The sequence below is a fragment of the Ceratotherium simum genome, chromosome X, assembly GCF_057802395.1.
Source record: "Ceratotherium simum simum isolate JZ-2026a chromosome X, ASM5780239v1, whole genome shotgun sequence".
NCBI classification, from domain to species: Eukaryota; Metazoa; Chordata; class Mammalia; order Perissodactyla; family Rhinocerotidae; genus Ceratotherium; species Ceratotherium simum.
Genome location: NC_141940.1, coordinates 21300195 through 21313644, shown reverse-complemented (window position 1 = coordinate 21313644; position 13450 = coordinate 21300195). Strand labels below are relative to the sequence as shown.

The following is a 13450-nucleotide window of genomic DNA, read 5'->3' as shown; positions in this document are numbered from 1 at the left end:
GCTAGCTAGATAATGGATAACAGTAATTATTTATAGTGGCCAATAAATTACAGGAACAATCAAATCCAATCAAAGTGAGTTTCAGTTTTATAACTGGAATATACCTATGAAAAGGATTATACCTATTATCTGAAAAAAAACCCACAAACCTCTGTACTAACAAAAGGGAAATAAACTAAGAATAAAGAGACAACAGATGGGAGATATACTAGAAAAAGTGAACCAGATTCAGGGATATCAGGCACAGAGCAAAGCAGGGATGAGGTGCTAGAATGAAAACAGGGGAATTGAGTGAGGCTTATTCCCTGCCAGGGCAGATTAGACATTTCTCACCTGAAGAAACCTAGCAAAGAACATACTGTGAATACCACCAGCCTACAAGGGCTGACCAAGCACACAGAGCTCATAGGAAGCATTTTAGTGCCTCATTCTTAAATATGGATGGACAACCAATGAGCACCAGAAAGAGTAAAACCTTCAATGTGAAAGACCAAAGCAATAAAACAGGTTAAAAGATCTTAAAGAAAACAGAGATAATACAGAGGGCAGGAGAAAATATTAGAAAGAATGTAATTAGCATTTTTAAAGAGATTAGACAAGAATGTTTCAAGAAAACAGAAAAGATTAAATGTCTTTTCAGAAAACAAAAAGATGAAAAATAAGATAGCCAAAAATCAGAAAAAAATCAAATGCCAAAGTTGAGTAAATGTCCCATAAGTGGAAGTAAAAGACAAAAAATACATATATATATATATATTAACTAGAGAAAACAAGATTGTTAGAAAATCAATTTCAAAGGTACAACTCACTTAATAAAAGTTCCAGAAAAAGAATAGAGAAAAAGGAGAGAGATGAAATCAAAGAAAAAATACAAGAAAAATTCCCAGTTCTAAAGGACATAAATATCCAGATTGAAAGGGCCTACCAGAACCCAGCACAATGATCAAGAAAAAGACCTACAGTAGAGGGGCATATCATGAAATTTTAGAATGCTGCAGATAAAAAAAAGTATCCTAAACTCTGAGAGAGAAAGAGAGAGAGACAGAAGAGTTAGAATAATGCTTTCAAAAGTCTTAGTAAAACTAATTTTAAATTTAGAATTCTATACCCAGCCAAGATTTTCTTCAAGCATGAGGGACATATTCTTTCATCAAGAATAAAGACCTCCCGTTCTTCTCTCACACAAAAGTTACCTCCCGTTCACCCTTTCTTTCTTAGGAAGAATCCACCAAAATATGAGACTTAAGAAGAAGGAAGACACAGGATGCAGAAAACATGACATTCAACACAATACAAAGACAAAGGAAAGTCCCAGGACAATAGTTGTTCAATAGGTCTAGAGAGCACTAAGACAGAGTAGAGCAGAACATTACTCCCAGGAGGAATGTCTCCAGGAGACCAGACATACATACAAAAGATTAAAAATTAAATTGTTAGATTACCTGACAAGTTTTGCCATGTAGAAAATTGAGTGAAGAGGCTACAGAAGGGTGTGAAAAGACTTGGCTATAGATTTTAATAAAATATAGCAAATTTTTAAAAATGAAAAATTTAAATTGCTGCATATATAAAAAGAGAAAAAAGGAAATGTATCCATAACATATTAATTTCATAGTACTATGCTCATCAGCAAACAATATTTATTATGGCCATCATAATAAAAATCATTAAAAAATGTGATTTAACCAAAAATTGAGACACAACTACATTGGGAGATGCTTGGAGGAGTAAGTGTAAGAAAACTAAAACCCTCATATTCCTTGATAGAAAAATTTTTACATAATGGCAAAAATTGATGATTCAAGAGATGGAAGTATGTATATGTGTCTTAAAAGTTTAGAAATATGCAAATAATTATTACAAAAACAGCTAAACTAATGAAAGTGGATGTCTTGAAAAAATAGGGAGCACAGAGGCGCAAAACACATGCACACTCATGTGCACATCCCCCTCTCTCACTCTTTCTCTCACCCTTCAAGAAACTGTGGTTATGCAACCTATAACTTTTAGATTATTTGTCTTTTTAAAACTATGCATGTAATGGTTTGGTCAAAAAAAGTACTGAGGGAGCACCTAAATTAAAATAATAGCAGTGGGAATGGATACAAATGGTACTAGATATGTGGAGTGAGACGTGGATGGAGAAACTAAAAAAAATAATAAAAACAAAACAAAATAATAATTCCAGAGTTCTGGCTTAGACGATGATATCTTTTTATTTTTAGACTGATATCTTTATCTTTTAAATGCAGTAATTTCTAAAGGTAACTTTACTAGATCAAAATAATATCATTTCTACTTTTTACTCAAAATTAAAAAGTACTATGGAAAACAATGATTTGGGGATGGCATGCAAAAGAAACACTTTAACAAATTGGTGCTATTCATTGACAAAATTTTAGATTTAATTTCCCCTCTTATACAGGTATGCTAAAATCATTTCTTGGCATAATGTTGTTTAATGTTTCGTAGTCCACCTACCACAAAACAAAACAAAAGACCTTCCCACCTTCCCAAATGTAACCAATTTTATGAACTGATCCCTTTCTTTTCTAAACTATACTTAAAAATATATATACAAAATGTTCTAAGTCAAATAATTAAAAATGTAATTCATAGTTTAGAATTTCCGTATTCTGAATACTTGAAAACACCAACCTCATTGTGTCCCTTGGAGCCCTCATTTGCACTGCTCCTTCTACCTAAAATATCCTTCCTCCTTTCCTTAAACTGTCCACATTATTTGAGTGTAGTAGAAAGAGTATGGACTTGACATGAAATTGAATAGTTCAAATCCTCATTACACCATTTCAAATCATGTGACTGGAGAAATTACTCGAATCTGTTTCCTCATCTCTAATACAGGTACAATATCTACCTAATAGAAGTGGTAATGTAGATTCAGGAAAATGCCATCTAAAGTACCTAACTTCAAGCGGATACTCAACAAAATATTAATTCCTTGCCTCTTCCCAACTCTTGGTTCAATTATAACTTCCTAAACCATGAGACCTTGTTTTTCTTTTCTCTCTTACTACAGTGACAGTCTATGCCAAGCAATTCAAGATTTACTATATATGATCTCAAACTGCTATTTTTGTGTGTGTGTGTGAGGAAGATTGGCCCTGAGCTAACATCCGTTGCCAATCCTCTTTTTGCTTGTGGAAGATTGTCCCTGAGCTAATATCTGTGCCAGTCTTCCTCCCTTTTGTATGTGGGTCGCCACCACAGCATGATTTGAGGAGTGGTGTAGGTCCGCACCCAGGATCCGAACCCGCAAACCCTGGGCCACCAAAGCAGAGTGCGAGAACTTAACGGCTACACCACCGGGCCGGCCCCTGCTCACTATTTCTTAATGTGTCTTAACTGTACATGTCTAACTTCAAAGTAAGCTCCTTGAGAGTGAAGAACATATTTTTTTCTTTCTTTGTATTTCCTCCTACACACAGCAGTCTACTGGATATGCAGTCTACTGGATATGCATTAACATATGATAATCTATGGGCTAAGAAACTAGGCAATGCCAAACTTTAAAAAATGAGGGTTACCAGGGGCTAGGGGGGTGGAGGGTGGGCACAAGGGGTGGAGAGATGCACTATATGGTGACTGATAAACAATAATGTACAACAAAAATTTCACAATTAAAAAAAAGAATAAAGTAGGAAAGGCTATGCTGCCCCCCCAAAAATGAGGGAGTCCCACATATACTGATAATAAAAAAAAAATCATCCATATCTATGTTGATACCATGGTTTTGATACCATGCCAACACATAGGTCTTCCTCCTTCTTTTTAACTGGTACTGCCACTGTTAGTATATTCAAGATAAATTGTTGAGTAAAAAAATTTTAAAGGCACAGAATAGCATATATAGTATGATCTTATTTAGAAATAATTTAGGGGCCGGCCCAGTGGTGCAAGTGGTTAAGTGCTCGCGCTCTGCTGCGGTGGCCCGGGGTTCGCAGGTTCGGATCCCGGGTGCACACCGACGCACCGCTTGTCAAGCCATGCTGTGGCAGTGTCCCATATAAAGTAGAGGAGCATGGGCATGGATGTTAGCCCAGGGCCAGTCTTCCTCAGCAAAAAAAAATAGGAGGAGGACTGGCAGATGTTAGCTCAGGGCTGATCTTCCTCACACACAAAAAAAGAAAGCAATAATTTATTTTTTGTCTAAGCATATAAAAAAGTTTATGATTATGTATACCAAGCAGATAATAGTAGTTATCTCTAGAGACGAGGAAGAAACACTTTATTTCTACTTTACTAAAATTTTTTATTGTATACTGTTCTTTTTTTTACTATGAACATGTATTACTTTAGTAAATTTAAGTATTTTTTTTTTTAAACTGTGCCCACCTCCATCGCTCTCACCTTTTCTCATGAAGCAAGGTTATCAGTACAGAAGCCAAGCATACTAGCATCACTTACAGGAGTAATACTTACTTTTTGGTTGAAAAGGGTTGTCGTCGTCCATCAAGTTGCAGAGTCACCTAAGCACCAACATATGACATCAATCAATTTTATGAATCACTTTAAGTAACACCAAATATTGAAACATGAAACTTGGGATTCTGAAATCTTTGGGTCTAATTTCAATCTCCAGCAAACTCACCATGTGACTCCAGACAAGGTAGAAAGTTAAGTTTCAGTTTTCTGCCCTATAAAATAAAGATACCTACCATTAGGGTGGATTTGTTAAATTAAATGTACACACATTTAATCTTTTTCTCCTACAAAAAGCTTACATTTTGAGTTTGATTTGTTTGATATACACGTGCTACTCACTTTCCATAATTGATTCATTCCTGAATGAATGCAAATTTATTAAATAAAATTCTGTATGTATTAAGCATTTATTACTTGAAGAAATCTGATGAATTATTAAATTACAAATAATTTTTGAAAGGCATCTTTTTGTAAAAATGAGTAACCACCCTGTAATATATGTTTTAGTAAATCTGAATTTTGAAATGCTAAGTGACATTAAATGTTACTTATCCTTCACATTTCAAAAATAGATATAATTATTATAAGAAACCATTCAAAGAAATTTTTTGTTTATTTTTTTTTCATTTCTTATCAATTTTAACTGAGAGGAACAGAAAATTAGTTGGATAAACTTCATCATAGATTAATTCATTAATAAATAATTACTGATTGCCCCTGTGCTCAAGGTAATTAATGTGCTCAGTTCTAGGGAAAAAATTAGGATGAATAAATTATAGTCTTTGCCTTCAGAATTTTATAATCTGTCTATGGTTCCTAGGGCTTTTAAAAAAGATAGTATATTAAACATTATCACAAAAACCTTTGAACTGCTTTCTTTAATACAGGAATTTGTATACTGAATTCTCATGCATATACCATATTTTTTACTTAAAAAATAACTGTGCCTTAAAAAAAAACTATTTCAATTATTAAAAAAAAGTGAAAAATTAGACATCAGAAACCTAAAGTATTAGGATAAACAGAGCTAATTGAGTCTTCACATTTTTCTTTATCCTCAGACTGGCAAAAGCAAGCTTTCCTGCTTTTACCAATTCCGAACCATTTAGACTGATTTAGACCAATGGAAAAAAACTACTTTAACTCCAGAAGAAGTTACTGGTATAAATGTTTGAATTACTATTACAAGAATCTCTAGCGAATTCTGTCCTTAAGTAAATTTCCCTAGTTCTGAGGTTTAAGTATTCAAATCTCTTTAACTCAATTATTTGAATAGTTACTGCTTGTCCCTAAAGTAGAACTAAGGTAATGTATATGTCAAGTAGATAAATCCATGTCAATTCTTGCTCAGCATTAAGGACCTACTGCTACCAAGAATATAGAAAGGTTTTTAAGGCTCACAACCACACAGCCTATGAGATTCATATAGGACACTTTTATTAAATGATCATATAAAATAACTATTGGCACAAATACCCTAAAATTAGTATTAAATGTACAAGTAGTCTATATAAACAAGTCACATCCACTGCCTATGACTCCACAGATGACTTTTGAGGCCCATAGCAGGCCTCAGTTGGTACATTCACAAACACTCTAAAAAAGTCAGAAATCCTCAGATGCTGTTAGAACCAGAACTTCGGTCTAAAGCTGTGCTATCCAATAAGGTAGTCAAGCCCTTCAAAACTATCACCACAAAAAACTCCCAAGTCATCACTTCTGAGTTTTGGTGGCAAAGCAAGGAATTCTATGGGAGATTGAGTCATCTGTCAGAGAAATGGAATCTCCACCAAACATGCAGTGAGGATCTTAGAACTCCTATAATAGCAATTCCAGAGTGCCTCTAGGTTCTGCAACTCAGAGTTGGCACCAAAATAGGCAGAAGAGAAAAGAACTCTCCACTTCAGCTATTGACTCAGGTAGAGATACTATGCCCATGTTTAACACATTGCTCCTATGGGGGGAAAATGAATCCCAAGTAACTGACAAATAAAAGACCTCTTGGAACACAACTCATTCAGTTTTTGGAGACTGCCTGTATAAATAATTAGAATTACTATTTAGATATTTTTTTTGGTTTCAGACTATCTTTTAAGAATTCATTCTACAAAATTTTCAAAAAACATTAATCGATTAAAATTGTTAAAAAGGTAAATTGTATGTTATATGTATTTTACCACAAGAAAAAATATTTTAACAATTAGTAGATACCATTTCACATCCACTAGGATGGTTGTAATAAAAGAAAATAACAAGTGTTGGCAAGTATATGGAGAAATTGGAACTCTCATATACTGCTGGTAGAAATATGAAATGGTGCAGACACTGTGGAAAACACTTGGGCAGTTCCTCGCAAAGTTAAACATAGTTACCATATGACCCAGCAATTCCACTCCTACTGAGAGAGAATTGAAAACATATGTCCATCAAAAACTTGTACATGAATATACATAGCAGCATTATTGATAACAGCCAAAAAGTGGAAACAACCCTAACGCCCAAATGATGAATGGATAAACAAAATGTGATATACCTATACAATGGAATAATATGCAGTCATGTAAATGAAGTATTGATATATACTACAATATAGATGGACGCTGAGAACATTATACTAAGTGAAAGAAACCAGTCAAGAAGACCATATATTGTATAATTTCATTTATATGAAACGTCCAGAAATGGCAAACCCATAAAGAAAGAGAGTAGAGTAACGGTTGCTTAGGACTGGCAGGGTTGAGGGGAAATGGGTCCTAATGGATATGGAGTTTCTTTTTAAGGTGATGAAAATGTTCTAAAACTGATTGTGGTGATGGTTTCACAACACTGTGAATATATTAAAATCATTGAATTGTACACTTCAAATGGGTAAATTGTATGTTGTGTAAATTACATCTCAATAAAACTGTTAAGAAAATAATAAACTGGTAAGATATAAGCCTGGAAGTGAGGGAGTCACTATGTGGAGAAAGACTGCCTAAGAAAAAAGTCAACAAAGAGACTAGCAAAGCCATAAGATCTTAGGGTAGATAAAAAGAGGGTGGGGAGACAGTCAAGTTCTGATCCCATTTAAACACTTGAAGCTAGCCATGCTTGAAGTACATTCACTACTAAGACTTTTCAATTAAGAGTGGGGATAATTTTTCATTTCTGATTTAATCTACTTTGAGCTGTTTCTGGTACTTGCATTCAAGAGCAGTAATACACTTACCAATGGATTACCCCAACGTTTTTCAAACTAACAGACCTCTGGGGAAAATAGATATATTCCAGATGGTGCAAGAGAACTCTGAAACAATATATTGTTTTGCTGTCTGTCTAAAAAAATTAACATAAGCATACTCTTGGGATCATCTGGATGGCCACCTTATAACTAAGCTCAGTCACATAATTTCAGTACTCATTTTTTTAAATTGAGAAATAATTGACATATAACATATTAGTTTTAGGTGTACAAAATAATGATCTATATATGTATATATATCAAAATGATCACCACAATAAGTCTAGTTAACATCCATCACCACACATAGTTGCAATCTTTTTTTCTTGTGATGAGAACTTTTAAGATCTTCTCTCTTAGCAACTTTCCAATATACAATACAATCTTATTAATTACATTACATCCCCAGGACTTAATTATTTAATAACTGGAAGTTTGTACCTTTTGACTACCTTCACCCAATCTGCCCACCCCCTACCTGGCAACCACCAATTTGTTCTCTGTATCTGAGTTCAGTCGTTTTTTTTGTTTTTTTAGATTCCACATATAAGTGAGTTCATGTGGTATTTGTCTTCCTCTGTCTGACTTATTTCACTCAGTGTAATGCCCTCAAGGTCCATCCATATTGTCACAAATGGCAGGATTTCCTTCTTTTTTCTTTTATAGCTGAATATTCCATTGTATATATACACATCACATTTTCTTTACTCATTCATCCAATGATGGACACAGGTCGTTTCCACGTCTTGGCTATTGTAAATAATGCTGCAGTGAACGTGGGGGTGCAGATATCTTTTTGAGTTAGTGTTTCTATTTCCTTTGGATAAATATCCAGAAGTGGAATTGCTAGATCATATCAGTACTCATGTTTTTCTCTGTATTTACTACTGCATTGTCATCAAGTACTATCACCTTTACTGCTGCTGGCTACTAATAAAAGAACAGAGGGAGAGAATATCCAAATGGTGCATTTGCACTAAATGAAGGGCAAATGACGATATGGTTAGCTATAAAATGAAGGTATTGAAAAGGTTCAAATGGAAAAATCTTGCTATGATAGGTCTTCCTATGAAAAATCTTGTTTAGATAGGTATGAAAAACTCAATACAAGTAGGCAGTGACTTTGTTTCATCAAAATATGTTATTCATTCACTGCATTAAAGTTGATTAAAATAGCATTGATTTTGTAGTTTTATTTGATTATTTTGTTTTATGGTTGTGTAAGAGCTCTAAGAATATTTTAAACATTTTCAGTAGAAGGGTGTCTATGAAAATGTTTTTCTTATAACAAGAATTAATTGGTACAGTATTCAAATCCAAGAAACATTGGATTACACCTTGGTTCCTTAGACAATTTCACTGGTACCTAAGCAATTCAAACTCTCAAACCAGATTTTGGGAACAAATCACATAATAATAGAAGGAAAACATAGGCTCACCATCTTTTCTTTGTGCAAGAAGTTTTTATATTGTGGAAATTATACATTTTTTTGAAAGTTTGAACACACGAAGTCCAGGTACATTTTGAGAAGATATTTCTTTAATAACTTTACTATTCTCCCCCTAAATTTTTTTAGGTTTTCAATTTTCATCACTGTTGATTTTCATACTTCATGTATTTGTGGAAAATAACTAGTTGACACTGAGATTTAAAATTTATTAGCATAATACTTTGCAAAGATTCCCTAAATTTTAAAACATTTTCTTTTATACTAAGTTTTGGGGATGGGGCACTATAATAAAATTTACATTCTGCAAAGTAATTTTTGTATCATATTCAGGGTAAAGACTTTATCTATAAAAATATGCTTTTATTGTAATTCATATGTAAAACACATGACCTGGAGAAAAAACTAATGCATAATTGGCCTTTCAAAGCCAAACTATATAATAAATATTTTATAAAGTTTCATAAGATATTCTATAATCACTAATTTCTAAAGTAACACAAAGAAGTATGTATTATTAATTAACTCACATTTTATAGGAGTAAAACTTACCCACTAGGGAAATGTCAAGTAAAGAAGTGGAGTACAATAATGGGAACACTGGACATAGGGGCTGAATAACTGAGTGGGAATTTGGAGTCTACCACTTGCTGGTTGCCAAACCTATAGGATGTTTAATCAACCTCTTTGAGCTTAGCTTTTCTGCCTGTAAGATGAAAACAGTAATACCTTCTTTGCATCACTACTGGGAAGATTAAATAAAACACATGAAAAACTGTTGTACAGTACTTGTATTATTTTGCTCAACTTTTCTTTCTTTACTGGAAGCCATACTACAAGTTGATCAATATAAGCACTAAAAAGAAAATAAAATTCTAGTTCACGTAAAGAACCGTCAAAATATTTCCACAAATAAAGCACACCAGATCAGTAGTTCTCAAACATTTTGGTCTCAGGATCTCTTCTTATTCTTAAAACTTATTGAGAATCCCAATGAACTTTTTGCTTATGCGGATTATATCTACTGATACTTACCATATTAGAGATTGAAACTCAGAAAAAAATAAATATGTATCAATTTATTTAAAGTAATAATAATAAGCCCATTATATGTTCATATAAATATTTTTAATGAAAATAACTATTTTCTAAGACAAAAAATTTAATGAGAAAAGTGGCATTGATTTACATTTTTGCAAATATCTTTAATATCTGTCTTAATAAAAGACAGCTGGATTCTTTCATCAGCTCCTGAAATTTTTGTTTTTCTATGTATAAAGTTGAGCATCGTAGATGTTGGTATATGTAGGGGGTCCCGGAACCAACCCCCCACAGATACTGAGAGATGACTGTACAAGAAGCACACCATGTCTAAATCTTATTAAATATATAATAAAGTTGGTTTCACTATTTCTTTATTCTTTTTTTTTTTTTTTTTTTGTGAGGTGATCACCCCTGTGCTAACATCTGCCAATCCTCCTCTTTTTTTTGGAGGAAGACTGGACCTGGGATAACATCCGTGCCCATCTTCCTCCACTTTATATGGGACGCCGCCAAAGTATGGCTTGCCAAGCAGTGCATCGGTGTGCGCCTGGGGAAACCCGGGCTGCTGCAGTGGAGCATGCGCGCTTAACAGCTTGTGCCACGGGGCTGGCCCCTCTATTTCTTTATTCTTATATAATTTATAAAATGACTTAAAACAAATAAAAATGGTCCCTTGGACCCAGATGGTACACAGTGATGGCTATTTTTCTAGACACATTGAAAGTTAAGAAAAACACTCCTTAAAAGAAAACTGCTTTGCAAAGAATGAATCAAAAAAGTCTGGACATACATTTTTGACACAAATTACTGAATAAACCAAGTCTTCCTGAGTCATTATTTAAAACAACCTGAAAACCAAATATTTTTAAGTCCCTCTCTGAAGCAGGAAGACAGAAAAAATTATCCAGTATTATATCCTGAATTAATGAATATGTCATAAATACTTCTGATCTTTGAGAAGTTACTTTTGAAATAACAAAATGTTTTCAATATAAATTTCCAACATCCTATCTGTCACTGAAACTATGGATTACTTTCTATTTACAAAAATTGCTATTCATTTAGATAGTTCCCCTGTCCAATTAGTATAACAACAGCAACCAAAAAAATTTGATATGGTTCTAAATGTCCTCTTGAATAAAGAAAACAAGTGGGAGAGAAGAGAAGGTAGAAAATTATATATTCCTTTCCCCTTACTCTCCTTTTCTACTAAAAAATGCTCATGCTGAGTAGTAAAACAGAAGAAATGGCTGAAGAAATCAGATTGGACTAGAAAACTTAGCTGGGGAAAATGGTTTGAATAGGAGAAGCTGAAATTTGTTGCTCTTCAACATCAGGTCTTTTTTCAATGGGCTATTCTTCAACTTTTCAACAGGCTTGGAAGTAAAAACAATATTATTTAAATACTAAAAAGTTGAAAAGATATGCAAGCTTAAAAATAAAAATATAACGGAAAGGAGAATTGAAAAATATTTCTTATATTTTTCAGATGATCCACCTTGCTTATTCTCCTTGACCAACTCACTCCCATAAAAAGTGGGGCATAATATAGTGAATTGAGCATTGGGGGAGGCATCAGTAGATCTAGGTTCAAGAACTAGTTCTATCACTTCCTAGCCTGTACATGACCTCAGTAAAGTCTTCTCCTTGAGGCTGTTTCCTCGCCCTCTAAAAAGTTCTATAAATGCCCCACAGCCCACTTCAAAAGGAGTGATATCAACGAAATATACAAGTGCAAGATATAATTATAGTGATATTTGTACTGATGTTAAAACATCAAGGGCACATAAACCTAACTTAATTTTATAAGCAAACCAGTGCCTTCATAGGCTCAGTAAAGTTTCTGCTTAAGGAGACAGTTTGAGTTTTCACTGTAACTCCCAAAGCAGAACGTCTCACAAATGCTAACAGGAGACTTCTGTAGTTTAAAACTCTTAATCCTTGGTTTCAATTTTACGTTTAATGGCACTAAAAGACATTAAAACACACAGTCCAAACCTGAAAACAATAAAAGCAAAATTTAAGTTCAGAGTTTAAAAAAAAAAAAAACTAAAAAATCTTTGCAAACAAAGAGAATCCCTTGGAGGAAGATCTCCCGTGCTTGCAGAAGCTGGTTCACTTGACATTTTCTTCTCTGATTTCTCCTTTAAAAAAGCATTAAAACTTGAGATAAGTTAAAAGGAACTCCCTCCGTGTCTAGAGAAGCATAAAACCTCAGAATGAGATAATTTTCTCATTAAGTGAAACCTGCAAATCTCACTGGTAAAAAATTGTGTATCTAACTCCACGTTTCTCCTCAGGGCTCCTCTCCTCTAGACAATAACGGAATGGAACACGATTTCTCTGACGGAGGATCGAAGTCCCTTTGGCAAGAACAAGGGTGTGAGCATTGAATGACCAGTAACCTGGGTGGGGGAAACTGGACAGAAAGGAGGGGCCCAAGGGGCCCTAAAGCCAGAAAGTTCGGAACCTTCTCTGGTGTCTTTTCCTATGACTGAAGAGATTTGTGGGTGGGCGGGTCTCGCCAAACATCAGGCATCAAACATACAAAAGACCAAAGGGAGTTGCCTCCAGAAAGTAAAGCCAAAACCGGGCTGGGGACAGACACACGCACAGGCCCTGTGAGGTGAGGAGGAGGCGGCGGCGGCCCGCGCGGCCACGGCCTGTGCGGGCCGCTAAACCCCGCCGCCAAGCAGCTACCTTTCCGAGATCCCTCCCCCGCCGGGGCTGGCGCAAGATGGTGGCCCACCCGCCACGGCTCTGCCAAGCCCGTCCCCTCCCCCGCGCCCTGGGCGATCCCAGCGATACACGCCGGCATCCAGACCCTCAACCTGCCGTTCTCAGAGCAAGGCGGGCACCGCCGCTCGGGAGAGCCCCTGGCTGCTTCCGCGCGGCACAGGCGGGGGCGGGGGACACTTACCCCGAGCGGAGAAGGTGGAGAAGGTGGAGAAGGTCGGCCTGACTGGGACTCAGAGAAGGAGGAGAAAGAGGAGGAGGAAAGGGAGGAGCGCGAAAACACTAGGCGGCGATCACAGCAACTGTAGCGGCCTCAGCGACTCCGAGCGAGGAATGAGCGCCTCAGACGAGGACAGAAGTATGTAACTACGCGCGCTGCCTCATGGGTAAACGCCAGCTCCTCCTCCTTCTTCCTCCCGCACATCCGGGTTTCTTTTCTAACCGACCAGGAAGGGCGGGCGGGGACATGTGCGCGGCCTTACACATTCTCGAAGGCAGCGCCACTCTCGGGTGGGTCGTGGGCCGTGAGCCACGGGCCGCGGGGCCATGGGGC

General features: G+C 35.8%; 1 protein-coding gene across 1 annotated transcript in view; it reads right to left on the bottom strand.

Annotated features, from left to right (window-relative positions):
* The window catches only part of ZNF280C (zinc finger protein 280C), a 60335-nt gene extending 47105 nt beyond the window's left edge, over positions 1–13230 (bottom strand). The window contains 3 exon segments of the mRNA XM_087426855.1: positions 4444–4490; positions 4613–4658; positions 13082–13230. Of these exon segments, the coding sequence (XP_087282981.1) occupies positions 4444–4474 (31 nt within the window). The 5' untranslated portion in view covers positions 4475–4490; positions 4613–4658; positions 13082–13230.
* Between the last annotated feature and the right edge of the window lie 220 nt (positions 13231–13450).